This window comes from Mesocricetus auratus, unplaced genomic scaffold (genome assembly GCF_017639785.1).
Source record: "Mesocricetus auratus isolate SY011 unplaced genomic scaffold, BCM_Maur_2.0 Super-Scaffold_100014, whole genome shotgun sequence".
NCBI classification, from domain to species: domain Eukaryota; kingdom Metazoa; phylum Chordata; class Mammalia; order Rodentia; family Cricetidae; genus Mesocricetus; species Mesocricetus auratus.
The window spans coordinates 43,086,227-43,109,887 of NW_024429197.1; the positions used below are offsets into that span (position 1 = coordinate 43,086,227).

Here is a 23,661-nt window from a genome sequence, read left to right on the forward strand (position 1 = left end):
AAAGATGAAATAGGACAATATGTAAGAAGAGAAGAGACACCAGGCCTCTTGGCCCATCTTCAGCCATGATTACAGTTGCTAAGGTTAAGTAGGAAAGGGGGTAAGAAGCATATGTACTCTGACCACTTGGTCTGTGTCATCACTGAATTTGGCTGGTCACACAGGACATTCGTGTTCAGAAAACAACTGCCTCTAGGGGCAGAAATAATTTGCATTTGGTGCTGAGCAAATCTCCACTGCTCATGGAGGAAGTGAGCAGCAAACTCCATTTTCTTTGCTGGAGGTGGACCTAGCAGAGCAGAGATTCTAGAAGTGAAGCTGAGTAGTTGTCATCTATGAAATGAGAGGTCCTGCTTAGGGGACAGTCTCACCATACAAGGCTCTGTTGCTCTTGAATGACTGAAGACTTCTGGGTGCCACTGGAGAGCTTTGAGGCTGGTGGTCCTGTTTAGGAGGTGGGCTGAACAGGCCATGAGGAACAAGTCAGTTTTTATCACTCTCCCATCACTTTCTGCCTCCAGGTCCCTGCCCTGACTCAGGATATGGAATTGTATGATGAAGTACACCCTTTCCTCCCTGGGCTTCTTGGACGTGGTGTTTATCATAGCAGCAGAAAGCTGAGGCACCTTCTTACACATTTACTTGGGGATTCCTCCTCTCTCCACATACATGCACACCCCTGGGTACTGGGATGTTTCTCTTCCCTTGACAACAACCAATCTTGGACAGTTCCTACTGAAATATATTCTTAATATATCAGGGTATGAAGAATTTAGCCTGATCTGGTTTGGTGTGCATGCACAATAAGATAATACTGTATCTCAAGTAGAAGGTTATTGAGTATTTCCCACTTAAAATCTTATACCTATGTACAACTTGAGGTGCATATCATTAAAATCAGATACATTATGGGAAGGTACATGTACAGCTGCAAAAAAAAAGAGGGAAAGAAGGGAGGGAGGGAGGAAGGGAGGAAGGAAGGAAAGAAGGAAGAACAAACCTAATCTACTATTCAAAGCAGAAAACCATTCTCATTATGATCCTTAGTAAGCAAACTTCCTTCTGTTGAATGCCATAAAAGGAATCTGCAACCAGAATTCAGGGCCCTTGGTATCTTCACTTACCTGATCTGCTTGTTGCTCTTTGCAATGCATTCTGATCTTTTATCTTGCTTTGCATTAAAGTTTATTTTTCTATTTTGCAAATCCATGTGAGATTTTAGTTCCAGGCTAATAACCTGGAACACCTGTCACTGTTAACATGTTCCACTTCAACAGGTGTCTATTTGATTCCAGCCTATTGAGAGTTCATCAGGAAGTGTCTCACAGACAGTACATGTTAAATGTTAGCGCTGAATCGTGGATGTAACACCAGAGGTTTGTCACGGTGACTCTCTGCTCTGGCAAGTCTGTAGCTGCCTTATCTTGGAGTGATCCCCCAGGAAGTTTGCAGAGCAGGGATGGTTCTCCATTCACAGGCAGGCAAAGCAAGTGGCATTGAAGTATTTCTGTGTTCTGCAAATGGTTGAGTGACCTTGATCAGGAAGCAGGTGGAGAAACAATGGATAGAGGTTCTGACTCCATTATACCTCCTTACCAAAAAACCTCACCAGATGTTTATTACCAGCCTTTTTACAAAGGATTTGGCTTTGTGGGGTGTGAATCTCACTTGCAACTGCCCTTAAGCTTTGGATTGTTTACATTACCAGCTGTTACTCACTGGATCTCAGTACAGAACTTAAGAGAAGGGTACTGGAAATGGCAGAATCCAGCTGGATCTAGTTTGTTACCTAAGGAGACAATGATAAAAAGAGCCTGGTACCACCAACTACCCAGTGAGTTTTGATCCCAATTTTGGTTCAAAAAAAATAGCCAGATACACAGCAATAAGTCACATCAAAAGAGCTCACCTCATTCCTGTGTGGCTCTCCTGAAGAAATTTAAATAGCTCAAAAGAAAAGAGGGGCCAAAAGGTCATGGAGCTTTGCTTTCTGGTTGGTTGCTATTCCGAGAGGAGTCCATCAAAGTAACACTTAAAAAAGGAGACAGAAAAGGCTATAAGCAGGAAAGCAGGGCCAACCTTAGCAGTGCTTCCCCTCATCAGGTAAAGGACTGAAACGTGGGGCTGTGCTTTCCGCTGCTTCTTACAAAGATGCTTCTCTAGAGGAAAGGGGCCATGATTAACACAGTGAAATCAGGCTTTGAGCTTCCTCCGCTGAGCTCAGGCTGCATACAGGCAGGCAAGGTTTGTAGCAGGAGCTGGGGAGGGGGCATTGGCGTGGGCGGGGTCACTGAATATATCACCCAAAGGAACCTTCAGCTCCGACTAAACACCTGATGGGATTCACAATGAAGATAGGCCAGGGTGAACAGACACCAAGAGGAGGATGCGGAATGAAGGTCTGAGGTCAAGTGATCGTTTACGCTCCCAAAGCACAACTCCAGCTATGTTTGCAAATAGAAAATGCCCCCTTATTTCATTCTGATTGGGTGCAGGTATGTGTCAGAATCCTAGAATACAGCTACTCCAAGGGCATTCTCTAATTTGTTAAGACTGCATGACTCCTTTTTTTTCCTGCTTGGTAAAAATGGAGCTGTAATGTGAAATAGCTTCAATTTAGAGTATTCTCAAGTCAACAGGTATTTACTGGCCACAGACTGTGAGTCAGATCCAGGGATCAACAAGGGGACATGAAGGAGGCCATAACACCTGGGAACCCTCAGTCTAGTGAAGAATGGGGATTACACACATGCATATAAATTGGCACCCAAAAGAAAATGCACTATATGTAAATATACCCGTGTGTATAAAATCATAACTATAGCAATTCATTAATTTCTTTACTAGCAGCAGTTTTTTGGCATTCTTCTTCTGTGCCTCACCTATTTTGTTTGAAAAGCAATGCTGCAAAGAGTACCCCACAGTTTCTCTCCATTTTCTTTTCCTCCTTCCTCTTCTTTGGAAGGATGTGAGTTTTTGCTTTCCAATTTTTTAAACCATGTATAATTTTTAAAAGATATTTATTATGTATACAGTGTTCTGCCTGCATGTATTCCTGCAGGCCAGAAGAGGTAACCAGATCTCACTATAGATGGTTGTGAGCCACGGTGTAGTTGCTGGGAATTGAACTCAGGATCTCTGAAGAGCAGCAGTGCTTGCTCTTAACCTCTGAGTCATCTCTTCAACATCTGGGTATCACTTTATATTGACAGCTTTCCCCCTTGTTCTTTCCAGCTTATCTCTGGTGTTCACTGTCGTACTGGGCTGCCCTGGCTCCCCTTGGAATAGCTTCCCCTCTATCTTCACTCTCAGAAGATATATCACGCTTAATAGCATTTGATATTTTTCTGATTAACTAAAATCCTCCTGTCTGTGAGCTAGCTGCATGTTTCCTGGATTACAGTTGCAGATTAGGACCACAGGTGCTGACTGACTAGCCAGTGAGACTGTTAGATTTTTTCCAGCCCCCTTTCTCCTCAGTTTAATTTCATTACCGTCTTCCAGGAACAGTGGATAAACACGGCTTTGTGGGCATCGCGGTTTCTGACCTAGTTCCCAGTTTCACGTCTACCCTCCGCATTCTGCTCTGCTTGTCTCAAAAGCTGGCGGCTGTCCCGGTGGACACTGACACTTTCTGGGTCACACTGTGTTCTTGTGCATCCACCATGAGCTGTTTGTTCTGCTCTGGCAAGCCAAGGACTTTTCTTCTTCTGAAATAGTTACATTAAACTGAGCAAGAATAGAGGGCCAGCTGCAAAGTGTGCCTTCAGGAGCTGGCATGAGTCTCTGGTGATGCTTACTATAGCCACTAAGCTCAGAACTGAGGCTTCTCTTTGCCCAAATGCATCCAGGACCAAAACCACTGCAGCACCCTTATGCACATCAAACTATATAAAAAGATTAAAGGTAGTCTCATGGCGAGTCAGATAAATTAGACTGTGTTCTGCCAACTGGCCATTCCCAGGTTTGTCTGTTATCTTCTGCTTGTGAAGTAAACAGCTTACCTTACCTTCCTGCCCACATGAAAAAACAGAGTAACATCCATTCCAAAAACTGTGTCTGGTAAAGGGAGTCACTATGCACATGAAGGTGACTTTGCAAGGCCTTCCTCCGAGTGTTACTTTACATAATGCTCTGATAAAGTCAGGAATGGCCATGAGACTGGCTTGGTCAAGAAGATGAGTAAAAATTACAGATGTCACCTCTGAGTGCCTGATCTGTTCCAGAAGTTTTCTTCTCTGCTATGTCTTAGATTATAGCCTTTCAGCCTGGACTCTCCAGTGTGACAAAGACACGACACAGAGTCATAGCTTACTCAAGATGGCCATACAATGCCCTAAGTAAATTTTTTGTTGTTAGGCCCTAGGATTTCAGGACTGTTATTTCTGCATAACTTCCCACCTGCTTTGCCATGATTATAAAAACACAGTACTCAGTCACAATATAGTAATCTTATCCCTCCCTGTAATTGTGCATGTTCATGCCATTGGGAAACCTAAAGACATTTTTCTTCCAGGCTGTTTTCCTTACAAAACTAATAAAAAAAAATGTGTTCCTTACTGAGTAGAGGGATAAACTCTAGTCAAATTAGACTTTGGCAAACTCTTTTGATTTGAAAGGCTACCATGCTGCAGTCACTGTAAACAAGAAATGTCAGGGAGGCTATATCCATGATTGTTCTTCATGGCTGCCTAAATAAGACATAACAATAACAACAACAAAACCAATGGACAGAACATGGAATGGAACAATCTCCTGGGGCCTCAACCCTAGGCAAAAAAAAAATGAGGGCAACTGGGGAATACGGAGAGAGGGAAAGGTGATCTTCCCCAGGAAACATTCTCCCCATAGCCAATGCATAGTTAGCATATGGCAACTGATAATTCAGGGGTTAACCCACCAGACTCTAATGGAGGTTAATCCTGTCTAGCAAGGCTTACAGGACCACTGACTCTGAAAACTGGTTGCCTGTATCTGTAATTTCTCTCATATGCCATTTTATTTCTTCCCTGAAAACAACAGCATGTTTTCCACTGATAGTGTGGAAATATTCCATCTACTGGGTACATATACCCGTGGACAGTCAGGAAGATGACTTTTCACTTATTGTATAATTTTGATATATAGAAAATATACTGGGATATGTTTCATAACTAGATCTATTTGTTCCATGAAACTACAGACACTTAAAAGCCTGCTTGTTCCTTTTGCTCTAACTGCACACAATTGTCTCACTTTCATTTCAGAGCAAATTCAAACTAAAGGCTTTTTATATGTAGATCATAAGTTTAGAGCTTTAAAGCTATGCACAATTTCATGAAACCTTGAAGCTCTTCATTGCCAACGTTAAGGACTCTGCACACCCAAAGAATTTTGCTTTGACCAATGATATTTAAGTCCTGTAATTTATTATTGCTCAAGCCTCCTGTAAAAGAAGAGTTTTTAGGCTAGAGAAGAAGAAAGTAGAAGCTAGGAGGGATGAAAAGTAGGATAGGAGAATTAGAATAGAAAGAGAAGCATAAAGAGACTTGTTTCGAACACACGGCATATGAAAGAATTCATTCTCCCTCAGATAATTAAAGTTCCTTTCAATTGTTGTAGTGTCCAGTCTGAACCCTGAAGAGTCTTGGGGCTAGACCCCAAAGGGTTTCATTAGTACCCTTGAGATCATGTACATATAGGTTACATCATCTGGACTAAGCAGGTAGTATTTATGTATTTAGGAATATTTATGTATATAACTACTACAGAAAAAGGGGCCATAAATTTAGGAGAGGGTATGTGGGAGGAGCTAGAATAATGTAATTTCAAAAAATAGTAAAAAGAGACTAATACCTTAAGTATAGTATGTTTTTAATAAACTCATACATTTAAACATGATCTTACAAATAATCTCTCTTTGAGCCTATTTTCATTGCCCTTTCTTTGGACATGAATCTTTATGAAAACCATTTTAGGAAAATTTTCTTTTAAACATGTTTTTAAAATGTCAATTAGTAATAGTTTGCCTAATCCAAGGCAATATTTCTCTTTTTACTGAAAGGGTTATAATTATATGGAATGGTAACTTTGATGTGAAGAGGAAACCTAAAGTTATCTATCTGAATAGCCAAAATTCAATTATTTTAAGATAGTCATTGAAAAGATCAATGTTTCTTCTTTTGAATTACCGTGCCTTCTTTTTAATAAATCAGTTGATAAAGTTACTTCTCTTCTAGAAAAAACAATTCCCAAGATCCACTCCTTCAAAATGCATTGAGCCTACTCGTAAAAATAGGCACAGTCAACATCTCATGATTCTGAAAAATTACCAAAATCTACAACAATTTGAGCATTAAAAAAGAAAAAGTAAAAGAGCAGTCTACACTAGAAGAGCGAGAATGGTTTTTAGTGGAAAATCCCAGCAAGAAGACTGCTTTTCAAAGCAGATAACCCAGAGAATCTCAAAGTTGGAGTAACACATTTATGATTCACTACAAGGACTTAGCAGTATGTTATCAGTTGGCAGGAAGAACCAGTAAACTTGAGATGTTCATGAAATTATCACCTCGACAGGGCAGGAATTACATTAAGGAAACTATTAGTAAAGGGATAATCCAAGAATGGATTTCGAGATTAGCCCTCAGTATACCTGAGATTATATGCCTAGAAATGTTCTAGAGTCCACATTAACAAAAGACATCTACATTCTGGTGGTGAAACTGAGGACAAAGTACACACAAAATCACTTTTATGCAACTTGTTCACACACAGAAAATAAACTTGAATTCATGCAATTTTGCTTACCAATCTAAGTGGGTTTAGTCCTTTATTAAAATAGGAAATAAACATGCATTTGCAGCCACTAAAAACACCACAACCAACTGGTACAGAAGCAGAAGTTTATTTACTTAAAACATTTCACAATTATATTGACAATTATTTATTTAAAATAATATTCTAAATACTTACAAAAATAAATCAAGTATTGCTTCTATTTTTCAAGTGTGACAGTATTTGCCATAGAAAATAGAAAGGACCTTTTTATAAACTAAACACTGCACTGAAACTTCCTCAAGTTTAATAACTACACACTATTTCCTCTGATGATTTGTGCTTTACAAATGTCCAGACTATTTCTGTGCAACAAACAGGATCATAATAAGACTGTATGTATAACACGCCATAGACATTCATTTTTACATAAAATGACACTACACTGGCCTATCACTGCCACCATCACTGCCAAAGGCCAGATGTATACCATTACACAGAAGCAGGTGTGTTTGTGAAGTGCCTGACATCCAGTCATTGATGACCGGCCATATCTTACTAAGGGGTACTCAGCTAAAGGAAGCTAGGCAAGACATTTTTAACTTACATTAAATCATTAGTCTTAATCATTGAAAAAAAAAGAAGAAACTTCAAATATTTCTCAATTCATTATGTTAATCCCAAGATAAACAATCTGTCATAATTATATCCCAAAAGAAAAAGGAGTATCAATCCAAGGACAACTGCTTGAAATTCAACTGCTTGTATTTCTAACGTTATAATCACTGGGACATAAAATTTCTGTCAATTCCATGTTTGTGCATTCAATCCTTCCTTGCAACACATTTGTAAAAATTATGGTTCCAGCTGAAAACACATTTGTTTTATACCCGGCAGGTCACTGGTCTCACTGCATAAACAATACACGGAAAGAATCTTTCCTTGGTCACTGCCTCAATTTCTGTGATTAGTCTTGATCATATAGAACTTTACATAGTTTTATATAAACACGTATCAAACATTTGAAACTCTACTTAAAACTAGAAAAATCAGAAAATTTGCCTTTTCTTTATTAAAAAAAAAGAACCTTTCTTATGCCCTTATTTATACTACATTATTTAGAAATTTATGAGCAATTGCACTGGAAACATTAATTTATTGAAGTTGATCTTTTACAGTAAATTCCATTAAAAGCGTACTTGTAAAATCTTAGTTATAAGCAAATACAAACACTAACATTATTATCTTCATTAACAAAAATATACCCAAATGCCACAATTTTTAGAAAATTTTAAATAGCATGCTAAAGTATTTTCAAAGCTTATTTCACTAAAAGATACAAGCAGGCAGACGCCATAAGAATACACAAAAAATGCAAACCAGCAGTGTAAATGCACAAAGCATCAAAATCTAAGAGGTAGTCAACAGAAGAAACCCTGAAAAAACAAAATATCCCAGCAGATGCCACTAATCTCAAAGACCCCAATCACCATGAAATTATTGTATTTTTAAGTGGTTAAATAATTACTGAGCAAGAATTTGCAGTTATCTACATGAGTTAACACTTCAAATAGAACAATACTCATATTTATGAAGGACTAAGAATAAAATGTAGACCACAGCTCTATAGCCCGCCAGTTCAATCTGGCTTACACCAATTTTGTTTACCTATTAGCATCCCTTTTTCATGCTATGAGGGGAGAGGAGCTGATCCAACTAGGATCATGCAGGCCACAAGCATGCACCCTCACAGAATGCCTGCTAACATTCAGGGTACACACAATATTGCAACACTTGTTGTCTGCTGTCCTCTTGTCGCTATCTGATTCCTCTTTAGATATGAAATGGATGCAACACTTCTTATTTCTGTAGTCTAATGATCAAAGAGTTTTTCCAAGTTCCCAAAAAGACAAGATTTACTGTGACACACTATCTAACAGAACTCTCAACAATGATAGAAACTTGGCTACAAATGATGGAAATGTGTCTCGACACAAGAATGAACCACCTGTGGCTACATCAAGCAATACTGATTTAACAACTAATATTCCAACATTGTGACTTTAAAAAAGTGACCCCAAATTAGAAAGTAACAACTCTGAAAAAAAATGTCAGGCAGAAATGAACTGAATGCCACAACCCAGCTCTAGAAACTTGTTAGAGGTAAGCAGAAACAGAACTGGTCCTAAGCTGTTTCATCATTTTTTTTCAATAATGAGGCAAAATTATACAAGCCATACCCCCTCTTAGAAGGCAAAGGCCACAACAATCTTATGCTTAAATGCATGTGGATACCTCAACATGTATCCTTCTAGTTTGCTTTCCAACAGAAAGGTACCTCTTACAAACACTAGTTTATTTCCCACCTTAACACTTCAGTCAAGCCCTCCAAAGTCTTCATTTACAGCAGTACATGTACAAACTTAAATGTAACTCAGAGAAACTGCAGATGTCCAATCAGTCACTTTTACAGGACAAATTCATTCCAACAGTAAAGTCTTCCGAGCATTATAGCTTCCACAGCATGACAAAGTATCCTCCTGAGGGCAGAACTGGTAAGTAGAGGAAAGCTTTGTAGACACGAGGCCAAAGAGTTTACCTTGCACAGTTGTTTTCTACATGCCTTACTGGAGACTGCTTCCCATAAAGCAAATCTAGATATATTACTTTTTGCAAACTACTTAACTTGCTGTCACAACCAAAAGCATAAAGCTGGAATATGCAGTTGATTTCCCACACATGATACCATCTCAAGACAAATATTTGCTATATCACACTTCCTACTACTCAAAAGTGCTGCCCAGAGACAGAGTTGATTCTGTATTTTGTTTGTTAATTTGGTAAATTTTCATGCCAAGGTGGGAAATGTAGTTCAGTTGGTCTATGGTTTGACTTACGTGCCAGGTGTTGATTCGCAGCACAATATAAACCCAATGTGGTGGTACACAACTATCAATCCCATCACGCAGGACGTGAGGGAAGGACTGACCAGATGTTCAAGGCCATCCTTCAACACACTGTAAATTCAATGCCAGTTTGGGGAATAGGAGACCCTATCTCAAAACAAAATCCAAACAAAACTAGCTGCTACCAAGCATCTTAACCTTTGTTTTCCATCTGGTATTTTCTTGGGGTACAAAAGAGGCACTTCTGTTCATGTTTGCTTTGTAGACTAGTCAGATGCTGCAGCTGGGACCTTGACAGAGAGGCTTCTGCGGGTGTTGGTGATGTGGCGCTGCTGGGCTAGGAATGACCGAGCAGGAGCACCCGCACTGGTGTCTTTGCAAGCACCAGTGCCACTTACAAGCCGAGATTCCATGCCCAGTTTCTGAAACGCCAGGCTCTGAATAAAGAATTGGAAAAATAAGCAACATGCAAAAAGTAACATAATTATTACAGCAGTCCTAGCAGGCTAATGGTTTCCTGATCAGTAGAGAAAAAATTAAGGATAAAAAAGCTGATTCTTCTATGTCTTACAAGGCTAGGAAGAAGATACTAAAATCACTGTCTCTATTTTAATCCTCTAAATTTTAAATCATTAAAAACAGCAGCCTAAGGCATCATCCCAGAACTAAGTTTAATTATAACATGAAAAACACCCAAAATGTGTGTGTTGGAACCATTGCTGTACTAGCTGGACAGACACACCACACAGAAGAGCTTAGTAGCCAGATGGGGAAGACAGCAGCTGCATATATTGCTTTATGGACACAGTACTCTAGTTTAGGCTACTTGTTTTCTGATGAGAGAAGGAATTTATCACTGGATCTCATAACACAACTGTATTGTACTAATATAAAACATATTTCCTTCTATTATTCTGGTCAAGAAAGTGATCACCTGGACTTAACCCCACTCATCATTGAAATGCAACATACCTTGTTATACCAGGCAGAAACGATGAGTTTTTCCTCATAATCACGGAATTTTGCTACTTTACATTCACTCTAAAAAATAAATTAATGATTATGACAATTAAAATATTAGGAACTGCCCCCAAATTACTGAAAACAGTATTTCTTTACTATCTCACTGTTGGGAGAAAAATTAGTGAAAATAAAAGAGTGAATTATGCTGAACACAATCAAGACATCTTTAGGAAAGGCAAAGGATATGTGTAATCATAATCTTCATTTTAGAAAATTTACTCAGAAAAAGCAATTTAGACACACACACACACCTATAGAGAGCGATTCCTGTGCTACTAATTCCCATGTCTTGAGGAGACAAAAGCAACTGGTTGAACTATCAAGATGGTGCTGTCCCTATGGAGGAGTAGAAACCGAGGAGACAGGACTCAACAAAGTTCTAGGCTCCTCAGCACAACTTTTTCCTATTAATTCTGGGCAGTCTGTTAATGAGACTAACCAGTGGTTATATGCATGCACCACTGTATGGATTCAAGTTTTTCTAACCATTATTATTATTATTATCATCCTAATACAGTCAGTTCTGTAGTTCTGATGAGCACCAGAAACAGATGACACACATATAAACCACTTAATGCTTATATGTTCCCTGAGCAATATGCTCTCGGTACAGAAAGTGCACAGGGCCGAACACCCAGACAACACACTCCGCCATTCTACTTCTCTTTCTTCTTATGCACAAGTAATGAACAACTAAAACTAAGCACCCATATGCTGTGGCTTAACAGAGGCTTTTTCCTCAGAGCCCTCTAGTGAGAGGTACTATTTTGTTATCACTCTTTTAGGGATCTATTTTGAACATTAGCAATGGTGGGCATTCTTCACTGGCTTCCTATGTGAACTGAATGGTCAGTGCACTTGAAAAACTAAGATTTCAAAGATTATCCAGTCAAATCTTATCAAACAAGAGATGTGAGGACTAAGATAAGGTACCAGTAAACCTGCAATCCTGGCCTCTGATTTACAGAGTATTTAATGCTGGGGCTACAGAAATGTGACACAGACACTTCATTCTCAAGATATTTCAATATACACCAAAAGGTAAAAAAGTATAAAACAAGCTTCTGCAAGAGGACTTCAGGGAACTGGAACTCTGGAACTTGGTGCGAGCTCATTTTGTGTAAATACAGGAAACACAGAGGAAGAGAGTTGGGTATTTCAGTTAGAATGTGAAAAACTAACACATTTTTTTTCAGACACACACTTTCCATGTGCATTTTACAAACACAGCATGATCTGGAAAAATGATGAGAATAGGCATATACCAGCCTGGTATATATAGTCTGCATGCAAGAAAGAGAAGGTGTTAAAAGTTTTGAGTAAAAATAATTGCATCACAGCTCATACTGACTTTGCTGGAAATCATACAAGGAAATGGTGAATGAACAGACTGTGCTCTAGTTATGTGAAAAGAGACCATGAGGAGTCCAGAAAACAGCTCAGCATGGCCTCTATGTATCCATTTCAAAAACAGCACTGACTCTGTGTTGAAAATAGTGGCCCTGTACAACATTTTATTAAAGAAACTAATAAAGTAATGATGGAATCTAACATAAAACTGCACAATGCTATGCCCACATGACTTCATAAAAATGATGGAAAGAGCAGTTAAAAAATGCTTTTACTAGCTAAGAACTTAACCAGTTAGCAGGGTCACACCATGATTAGTAAAGGTTTTATGAAACCTGAACATGGATGACAAATATGATGACATTAATTCCCAGGAATCCAGGGAAGAGTGAGGAGGTGAGTGACTATGGAGCTTTACCTCTAGAATCTCAATTCTTCTCTCCTTCTCTGCCAGCTGCTTTCTGAGTAACATTATTTCGGCTGATGCTGGATTTAATTTGGGATCTAAAGTTTTTATTACCTGTGTAAAGAAAAAAATTATGTCTACTTTAAAAGCATCAAAAATGTAAGAACATGTTTTATAAAAATTATAACATAGATTATCCACAAAGTCACTAGGAGCTTATTTACAACTTCATTTAAAGAACAAAAAAAATGGACAAACACCACCGAACCAAATGCCTCATGTCTATGTATTCAATGGCAGCTACTTAGCTGTTTTGTTATTTAAACTTTGAGCACTGAGGTTTGTTTAGCTTTTTAAAGTTAATTTATTCATTATATTTTGAGAGGTGACTAGGTGGTGACCTGGCCATAACCCCATAACAGCTTAAGTCAGGTCATGCTTAGAAGCCTCGTTTTCTACCTCATTCCAAATAAAAGGTAGCCCTGAATGAAGGGCTTTCACTGCCTTCTTGACCTCATCTCTAGAGTGTTTGCTCTGTACTACAAAAGCCAGAAAAGGTCAACCAGTTCCCTGGAACTGGTGTTACAGATGGCTGTGAGCCACCAAGTGGGTGCTAGAAATCAAACATGGGTCCTGTATGCTTATCAAATCTATTTTCCTTTTATTATCTGAAACACAGTTACGTTACATCCTTGTGTCCTTTTAGATGTGGCCCATATGTGAGAGCTCGCCCACTGAGTGTTGCTGTTTCCAAGCCTGACCTATTATGTATTTCCTCTGCAGTCTCTATTGTCTCTCATCTACTGGTTAGACAATGTTATAAACCTTGGACTCCTGTATGACTGCATTTGAGAGCCCCTACAATTAGGAAGGAAATGCCCATCATGTGAAGTCTTGAGATTTGAGGTTCATCTTTTGGTAAAGCTTGTATTGACATCTTAACTGGTAAATACACGGAATCTAAGCATTAAGACAAATAAACATAATATTATTTTAAAGTTGTACCACCATAAAATTTCTTAAATAGAAAAGAATGTATTAACCTCCTATGGAATATTTATATGTGGTATCATGAAAATAAGACTATGAAAACAATACTTCGCAAGTATTTGAGCTAAACTATACAATAAAGAAAAGAAAGAATTGTGGGGAGAGATCTTACTAGGTAACTGTGGCACTGACCATGCCCATTTGGGTGTGACCACAGGTGCATATGGTGCGTGTGGGATATAGGCCTGAGGAGAGAGCAGCTGAGACTGGCTGCTCAGAGCGCTGACCCTGGGTTTTCGGTTTCTTCTGTAAGTGATTTCTCCCCAAAGGAAACAACCTACGACATCCCTAGCCCATGCTTTTTCCAATAAAGAATTTAGTCTGATAAACATCAAGATAGAGTGTAAGTCTCTAAAGTGTAAAACAAAGCCAATTGGGTATATTCCAAAAGACTGTCTCCAAAAAGGTAAACCATTTCGTTTATTTTGCTAACATTCTGGTAAAGTATGTTCTCAGGGAATGTGCTGAGATCTTAGCACATAAGTAAGAGTTTATATTACAGTAATCCTTTCTTTAGTAAGGTCACTACTGCCAGTGTTGAAGATGTCCCCAAAGTCATGTTTGTCTGGCACTACGTCAGACTGAGTATACAGGACTTACACAGAAGATGGCAGAGACCTGACAGGTAAGTTAAGGCAAGGCAGAGGAGGACTCAGTGACTAGGTTCACACACAGACCTATAGCGCCGACTAGAACATCGGGTACAAGCAACCAGCTGAGCAAGTGGGTCACTCACATTTCTAGCTTTCTCTAAATACATTTTATATCTCTCCTCCATCGCTTTCATGTCTTCATCTTTCTTCTGAAGAGCAGCTTCAAGTTCACTGATCTTTTGGACTATTTGTGAAAATAAAATTAAACCAATTATCACATACTCAAAACACTTGATCCTCATACAAAAATTGCACTTATCAAACTTATTTTCCAATGACTGATAAGATAACTTCTAAGAAAAGCCTTTAATTTCTTCTTTGTAATTTATTTTTATCTAAAACTTCTGAACTACAAGTAATGTATCCTCAGTCAGTGTCTATAATCTAGCTGTTTCCAGCTTTCTAGCAAGTATTAAAGATGTGAAATTTACTGTTCCATGTAAGCACAATCACATAGAAAGAAAATAAGACATTATTTTTGCTTTGAAGTTCATTTTAATCTATTTTGAAATTATTTTACTACAGTATAGATTCTATAATATTTACTTGACTAAAATTTACAATGTTTGATACTCCTTTATATCAATCAGTTCATCTTATCAAAATTGTTTTTTGCTTTAAAAACTACATCAAATGTGAAAGAAGACAGCATTAAAAATTAGCATGGTTCTGATGCAATGTGCACACTATTCACTGTGTAATGACAGGTCTGTTTTCTTATCTGCGTCACTGGAAGGGCAGACGCTGAGAAGTGTGTCCAGACTTTACACAGACTTACCATTCTGACTTATATCTGGCTGAAGGTCTTCAATGAGCTCCTGTTTCTTCTGTAATTCTTCATGGACTTCTGTTAGTTTTTCCCTAAGTATTGGAGAGAGCATGGAGCTTGGTGTCAAACAAACCTAAGAATGAAAACTGGTCTTTGTCACACTGATGTTTGGACTTTGGGCAAGAATGCCTTTGATCTTCATTTCCCCACAGGTAGAGTGGGAACCTATTTACCTAACTACAGGGCCTGCCATGCGGATGTTAATACACCTGACACAAGGTGTATTCCAAAGCCTTGGCCTTCCTTTCCATCAGCACCTCCTACACAACTGAAAGGAAAGGCTCTATAGGGCTAGCAGCCACAACATCGAGTCGGTTGTTTGGTTAAGAAATGTCTCCTTGGTTAAATCTGCCAGGAGTTAGGCTGGCTGCTAGGCATGAGCAGTGGAACATGCTTTCTCGCTCTTGGTAGCAGTGTGTAGTCTGGGCCTGAGCTTTCTTTTGTTTACCAAGTCAGAAAAGGACATTTTCCAAGAGCTTCTACATCCCTTCCCCTTTGAAATGAAACATCAGTTTTACTTACATATGAGCTTCCAACTTCTGCTTTAGTTTGCTGGACTATAAAATTAAAAATAGTTGCTGTTAAGATGACTCACTTGGGAAGGATAAATGTCCCAAACATCTAAATGTCTTCACCTCTTTTAAAGGTATATTATGTGAAAATAGTCTTCAAAACATGTACTTGTAATAGCACAGTTCCTAAAAATCTGAAGTTTTAGGTATTTTTTTTACATAAAAAGGGATAGGAAATGAAGAACAGTAACAAAGAAAAAGTCTGCTTATTTTTGAACATAATAAAATTAAACTTGAACTTGATGGAAAAAAGCAAATCCAAGCTGAAAGTGATATATTGAGGAGTATCAAACATTTCCTTGTCTAATTAACAAATACAGATTTAAATATTTATCTTATAAAACTGTCATAAATGAAAGCACTTCTGGAGTTTTGTCAAAAACAAAGTTAAAATGCTTCCTTTTTAAAAGTACTTTAAACTACAGCAGCAGTTCTGCATCAACTAGGTACCTGTAAAATGCTGATACATGGGCATCAGTACATTAAAAACAATTGGTGAAGAAATTAACAATATTCAAAACACTGCAAGCCAAAATGTAGTCCCCCAAATAGGTGCCACTTTAAAAGTACTCCCTAACATGGCTTAGCAATATCTGTATTAGAGAGGGTACAATACCGTATATATGCACATATGAGATGCCGCCATGCATGAGATGACTTCTATGTTCCAAGCCCCCAAGGAAAAAAGAGAAAATCATATAAAGTATGCAAAAAACAGAAGGGAAATGCAGCCCTTTTCATCTGCCTTTCCACCTCTCCTGACTTCACAGCTCCCTCCCCCACCAGTAGTTTCCTATTAAGGTATAGGCTAACACATCCAGATCTGTCTTTGCTTTTCGTTAATTTCATCTCTCTCAATTCTCTTCCTCCCCACATATACAGGTAAAGTATGAAAAAACTGCTAGATATGTCTCTTTTCAAGTCCTCTTCTCTCAGCCACCACTGTCTGAAACACTTGGAGATGGTTTGGAAGCGTTGAAGCAATAGGGGTGATGTCTGCAAAACTCTGTCAATGTCCTCCTCACTCATGATTTCTTGAATGATCTGTCAGTGGAAATCACTCATTTCCTATTAGGAAGCTTTTTCAATTCTGAGTGCTAATTATTCTCATTTTGTTTTCTCCTCAGGCCATGCTTGGTAAAATCCCAGCAGATCCCTTGGGCCTCAAAGTATACTACTCTGAGCCAAAACTTTGAGAACTTAAGTATAGATACTGAGCAGGACAGATAGAAATCACCTTACAATATATATGAGCAATCTATAAGACTTCAAGTTGGCAAAATCACTGCATCTGTTATGCAGATATATACGGTATTTCACAGTACCACCAATGAGAAGGGTACCATTTCAAATGCAGATAAGTGGATAGCGGAAACTACTAGAAAATATGTATACAGCAAGTTAAGGACTCACAGTTTCGCCTTCAGACTTGGAGCCCTGATCTTGTAACGACTTCTGGAGGTCCTCAATTTGCTGCTGTAGTTCTCTGATGCGCTCTTTGCTCAGCCTATCATGACATGAGTCGGTATTTATCTTCTCATATTTAAAGTTACAGCAGTTAGGGGTCTATTACAGTGCATTCATGTAATTTAATGGAAGTGATAACAGAAATAGGTACAAGACAATTATCTGTGACAAGCACAATAGAACAGGATGTCACTTCTCAGCAAGTAGCTTAGAAAGAACTCCTCCCTTATTAAAGCAAATATATGTGCACATCTGAGTGTAGTCACATGTCTACCATTCTTTATTAGTTCATCAAAGGTTGAAACAATAATAGTCAAGTCTCTTCAAATGTGCCCCGTTTGACTCATAGAAAAACAAGGTTCAAGTGTGTGGAACCCCAGTGTCTCTTGACACTCTGGTAAAAGCTAGATAAACAAGCCCAACTGCACCCATTTCTATAGTGAATATCTCCTTGATGAGGTAAGTTAGAAGACACTCTGCAGCCAGGCCAGCAGATGCTTCCAATGTGGCATCCAGAGCTGATAGCTGTCTGACTTCAGTGAGCTTCTTACCCTTTCATCTGCTTATCCACAGAAAGGAGATCACGGTCGCTAATTCAGGGAGGATTTTAACTGGCCCTCAAATGTATGTGACTATTAGTTATGAGGGTGGAGAGATGGTGCACTGTACAGTGCTTGCTTGTCTGTCATTGGGAAGCCCTGGCTGCAGTTCTAACCCTGAAAAAACAAGTTTGAAGCAGAAAAGGTAGGTCAGTATGGAAGATTCTGACAGGAAATTCATAGACATCAGATCTAAGTCTTGTTTATGACTACACAAAGTGTAAGGCACTTGAGTGGGACCAGAAAAGCACAGCATTTGCTGCAAATACATTAACCACATTCTTCCAGTGTCTACAGCTCAACAGTCCGAATCTCAGGAACTCGCTGAGAAACAGTGACTGAATTAATTAAGCAAAGTGGAATTTTAATTGACCACACCAGAAAACAAACAAACAAACAAACAAAAAACACCCTGTTTAAATGCAGCATTGTTTCTAGTCTCATGTAAGTATGATTCTATGACTAAAATGAAAATTCCCATGTCCAAGATTGTAGAATGACCAGTATTTTTAAAACATAAATGAATTTTTACGAGAAATTTTAGCTCACCTCTATATATATGCATACATATATCAGTAAAACATTTTATTTAAAAATCAAAGTTTTGATCTGTGTTAGGTTATTATTTCATATGCTACTGAAAACTGAATTGATAATATTAGAGAAAATTTTTAAAATTTCAAAAATTTGGCTATACAATCTGTGTCCTATTTATACACACAACTGTAGTAGCAGCCAAACCATTATTTACGCATTTGTTTTCTTTTAGTTTTGAGGATATCTAGTGAAAATCAAGTTTAAGTATCCTGGCTAGGCATGTCTATTAAAATGACCACATTATTCATATATTTTATGATAATATCACTAATCTAAATTCTTCCAAGTCTTCAGAGTAACGATTACAGTGATGATAAGCACCTGCGTGGAAATGCTATTTATTCACACAATAACTCTGTTCCTCACTTTTAGGTAACCAAGTCACATGACTTCTAATGGCAACAGTCACCTTTGCTCAGTTTCCAGCTCGTTCATCTTGCGGTGCTTTTGCTCCAGCTGCTCCTGCAGCTGCTCAATTCGTTCATTCTCCGTCCCTTCCTGCTGCAGGCGAAGCATTTTGTTTTCATGCTGCAGTCGAATGAACACCTCTCTAAAGTTAGAAAAGCAATTATTTTCAATACAATACAGTTTTATCAAAAACACTGGACTGCTTACTACTCTGATAGTTCATAAAATTTTACTTCTGATAATTTTTTAAATTGCTGGAGTAAAAACAACTAAGAAAGTTGTTTTTAATTGTGTAATAATGAACTTTATTAAAGATTAAAAGAGAAGCAAATTAAAAGAATGAGAGACTAAAATCAGCTGGCACTTGTACTATTAGGTAAGGGTTATCAGTCAGAACAAGTTTACCTGTATTCCACAGGCATGATTTCAGCAGCAAGGTTCTCATAACTTCTTGTAGCAGATGCATCTAAGGAACAGAAATCAATCAGTGTGCCATGAGTATTTCAGCCATTAGAAAAACAAACTTAAATTTGCCCGACTTACCAGCTTGGCTTAGGTGATCTTGCTGTGCTTGTGAGCACCGTAGCTCCTCATTCGTCTCTTTCAGAGTGTCACGCTGTTCTATCAGTCGCTAGAAAAGAATTGTTATATCAGCAGTTATAACCCCCATACCAACCAACAGACAGTGCATGCAATCCTTCCACCACGTGGGGTCCAGGGATCAAATTCAGGTTCTCAGTTTTGACAGCAGGAACTCTTATCTACTGAGTCACCTAGCCTGGCCAGAATTCACATTTTCTGATTTTAAAACCTGACTAAAAAGCTATAATGATCAAGACTGACAGAGGTATACTAGCACAGGGGCTAGACATATAGATCAATGTAAGAGAACTGAAAGCAAGAATATGCTCTTACATTTCTGGGCAAGAACGTACATTTTTCTTTTTGGTTAGTCGGCTCTTTTGGGGGACAGTTTTTTATTAGAAGAATGATTTATTATTATTTATTAGAATAATGATCAGAAAACCCCAAGTTCCTATGCATTTCTTCATCTCTCCCACTACCAGTATTTCTAACACCTTGCATTGCTGTGACCAATGTGCCACTGTGAGTACACTATTATTAATGCATTCCAACATATAGGCTTTGCTCTTTCTGTTACACATCCTATGACATGTATGCACCATAACACAATCGTGGTGTGCTGACTTATAACAAGAGTGACAAGACAGTTTCAATAAATAAAGAACATTCTTTTAAATAAATGATGCTGGGACAGCAGACAGCAGCCTGCAAGTGACTGAAGGTAGAAGCTACCTCACAACATGTACAAAATGGAACACAGACTACATAAAACAGCCAGACTCTCAACCTGTGAAAACAAAGAAGTAAAAACAAAAGAAAAACAGACAACTGTGACAAAGTAAATGGGAAACTTTTGCTGCAAACAGGACTATTGGGAAGATGAGAAGAAAAACACAGAATTAGAGAAAACATTCAAAAGTAGTTGTCTAAGAAAGGACTTGCATCCAGAATATATAAAAAAATTCTTACACAATAAAAGCAAATAATTGAAGGGAAGCATGGGAAGGATCTTAAGAGCCATAAAGTACACATACTTGCTCGGTGTCCTTAGTCATTATGAAAATGCAAGTAAAAATTCATACTTACTAGGATAGTTAAAATAAATCAAAATGACAGAAAAGTGTTGGCGAGGATATATGCCACTATGCCACTTGTCATAGTATGTACTCCACAGGAATGAAAAACACCCATATAAAAATGTGTGAATAAACCAGCAGTAATATTCATAAAAGCCCAAAGTGGGATGAGTCTCAATATCCACACATGGATGACTGAACAAATGAAACATGCTGTATCAACACAATGGGCATCACGTAACAATAGATAGCACACCATATGAAGCTTTAGCTAAAATATGAATGACCCTGAACAGGCTAATCACAAAACTTAGTCATGTCACTGCATGCTTCAGTCAGGCCAGGAAAATGCAGAGTCAACACATACATTAAAAAGTGGCTATGACTAATGGAAAGGAGACCAGACTATAAGCTACCTGCTAATGTAAAGAATTTCTTTTTGGAAGAACAGTATTCTCAAACTTGATTACAGTAAGAGTGGCTTACATACTCAAAGCCTTGTGTGATGGTTGCAATTTTGAACTCCACTGATCTGAAAAATGCCTAGAATATGAGCAAAGCACAACTATGAGACTGGGGGTGTGGCTCTTCAGAGATGAGTGAGGGCTCTGAACTGATGAACGGATTAATCCTGGGTGGCTTCACAAGATGATGGTATTAGATGGTGAAGAATCAAAACTCCAGCTTAGCTGGAGAGACAGATGACTGGCATCATGTCCTTGGGGGCTTAGCTCTTGTCCTAGTCACCTCCTACATTCCTCTCTCTGCCTACCAGCCACCATGAGCTAACAGTTTCATCCTCCAAAACGTCACCACTTCTATAATGTTCTCCCTACCACAGGTCTGCCAAACAGAACAGGCTATTATGAATAAAGCTTCAGTAACCAGTAAACTGAAATCTTTCCTGTCATAGCAATATGCTTGCTAAATGACAATCATGGAACAGTATATTTTAAAGAAGTAGAAGACATGGTATGTGCTTACATGCCAATAGTTTTTGATGGTCCTTACTTTAAGAGGGATAGCTGAAAATCTAGAATTAGAAAACATGCATTAAGACTAAGGACCTGTGGCTGTAACTTCATTTTATCTCCTGACAAAAGCTAGTAAGGCTGAATAAAGAGTGTGAACACGAGAGACTGCATTTTGCTATGTGTTGTCTTCAATTTCTATCATCAGTGTTTTCTAACTTTCACTGCAGAGGTCTTATACTTTCCTGGTTAAACTTTACTAAGTACCTTATTTATTGTGTAGCAATTGTCACTGTGACTTTTTTCATGGTTGCTTTGCAGTAATTGCACGATTGTGCATAAAACAGCTAATTTTCTGTGCAAATTTTGTCCTACAGTTTCACTAAATCAATTCTAATTCTTCCTTAGTATTCTATATATCATATAATATTGCTAAAATGTTAAACCACCCCAAATTAAAGATTTAGTGCAATCTCAATGCAAGAATTGATAATAACATCTTCATAAAAGAATGACTGGGAAAAAGCTATAATTCTTATGAATTATAGTCATGGTAATCCTTAAGCAAGCAAACAATGGAAACATCATAGTACTTGCTATCAAATTGTACTGCAGAGAGCAGCAACCAGAATCAGAGTATTGGCAAAAAAAAAAAAAAAAAAACAACAACGGTGAAACAGAACACACATACCATAAATAAACCCAGGCCTTTATATAGTCAAATGATCCTCCAGCAAAAGGGCAAAAACTTATACACTGAAGAAAAGAAAGTCTCTTCAATTACTGTTGCTCTCCCCTCTCCCCCGCAAAAAAATAAAAAATAAAAAAAAATCAAGTCATCTCTCTCACTGTGTACTGATATAGCAACTAAAATGGGATCAAAGACTTAAACATAAGGCATTAAACTAGGAAATCACTAGGAAGAAAATATGCTTAGGATTCAGGGGTTAAGGATTAGGGTTAAGGCTATTCAAAGCTACAAAAACCCCCCCATTTCTCATCAAGCATCACCTCTTTTTCCTTGAGTAAAGCTTCATGTTTTTCTTCAAGCCGCTTCATCTCAAATGCTAGTGTATCTGCTCTTTTAGACTCAGAGGAAAGCTTAGTGTGAAGGTCCTGAACCTTTGGGCGGGAAAAAAATTAAAAATCGTTCGTGATACTAGTCGACTTTCAGGATTGAATAAATGAAAAGGATGAACTGGAAACAGGCATTTTAATTCTAAGTATTTAGAAAAGCAACATCAAAGAAAAAAAGAATTACAAAAGAAATTCAACATTCAAATAAGTCAAAATATTTAAAAGTAGACATTACCTTAATATTTTTCTAGGTTATTTGATAAATGGCACAACAGAGTATTTGAAGGTGGAGCTATTTTCTCTATCATTGTCTAGGCAATTTTCCAACTCCAAAACACTGACAAACAATAAAGTTCAACATGGAAAACTGAAGAGTTCATAAAGTAATAAAAAGGTGAAAGACATAGGTAAGTCAGATTCTTTAACTGTCCCCTCAACTACAATTACAGGAAGAAGAAATTCATCAGGAGCACACAACTGACTACAATCGATACTTAACATCTGTATCACTCTGAAAAAAAAAAGGGAGTCACAATATTGAACTTTAATTTAATCAATGAGATATCCCGACATCTCCCACCTGGCGCTTGTAGGTCTCTAGCTGTGCACGCGCTGCGTTGGCTTTCTTCAGCTCCTCTTCCAAGCTCACGGTGTTGTGCATATACATCATATTCGTCTCCTGTAAAGACTTCACCTGCTTGCGGAGGTCATTGAGATCTTGTAGCTTCTGCCGATACACCTCCACTGTTGACTCCAGTTTATTTGCTTTGTCAGAGGTAGTCCTGCATTAATAAAATGTTTGCACACACATTTTTCCTAGGTGCAAAACCAGTATTGTAAACAATAACAAAAACATAGGCCTAAAACCATTTCGAGTTCATTATTTTTGTTTTAAAGTCATAAACAAGTAAAATATTTCAAGTCTGACAGATTGACAGACTTTTAGCACAATGTACCAAAATGCATGATTTGGTACACATAACTAAATTATTCCGAGCTATCTACAGTTCCCAGGCAAACTGCATATGTAGTTTATTGGAGCTGTAAGTATCTAGCATGCTTACAAAGTTGATTCAATTAACAAATTTGTCTGGCAAAGCAATTTTATTTAGAAGAACGTTTATTTGACCAACTGGGCTAAAGCAAAAATGAACTGAAAAACAATCAAATTTCTTCAATAGCACACATAGGACCAAATTAATAGCTATAATGATATTTTCAAATTGGTATTTAAAACTCAGGTAAAAATACTAAAGAGGCCTAGCAAGATGGCCCAGTGGCTGAAGTGGCTCCCCAAAAGCCTGACACCTGAGTTCAGTCACCAGAACCCACATGGGGG

The 23,661-nt window shown here is 38.0% G+C and overlaps 1 protein-coding gene across 1 annotated transcript in view; it reads right to left on the reverse strand.

Annotated features, from left to right (window-relative positions):
* Positions 1–6,867: 6,867 nt before the first annotated feature.
* Hook1 (hook microtubule tethering protein 1) overlaps positions 6,868–23,661 on the reverse strand; it is a 39,106-nt gene continuing 22,312 nt past the window's right edge. Inside the window, exons 11-22 of the mRNA XM_005074309.4 lie at positions 22,903–23,104; positions 22,257–22,367; positions 19,157–19,244; positions 19,019–19,079; positions 18,615–18,755; positions 16,956–17,049; positions 15,493–15,527; positions 14,920–15,002; positions 14,225–14,325; positions 12,451–12,552; positions 10,632–10,700; positions 6,868–10,096 (exon numbers count right to left, since the gene is read on the reverse strand). Coding sequence (XP_005074366.1) covers positions 9,926–10,096; positions 10,632–10,700; positions 12,451–12,552; positions 14,225–14,325; positions 14,920–15,002; positions 15,493–15,527; positions 16,956–17,049; positions 18,615–18,755; positions 19,019–19,079; positions 19,157–19,244; positions 22,257–22,367; positions 22,903–23,104 — 1,258 coding nt within the window. The 3' untranslated portion in view covers positions 6,868–9,925. The remainder of the gene's footprint in view (positions 10,097–10,631; positions 10,701–12,450; positions 12,553–14,224; positions 14,326–14,919; positions 15,003–15,492; positions 15,528–16,955; positions 17,050–18,614; positions 18,756–19,018; positions 19,080–19,156; positions 19,245–22,256; positions 22,368–22,902; positions 23,105–23,661) is intronic.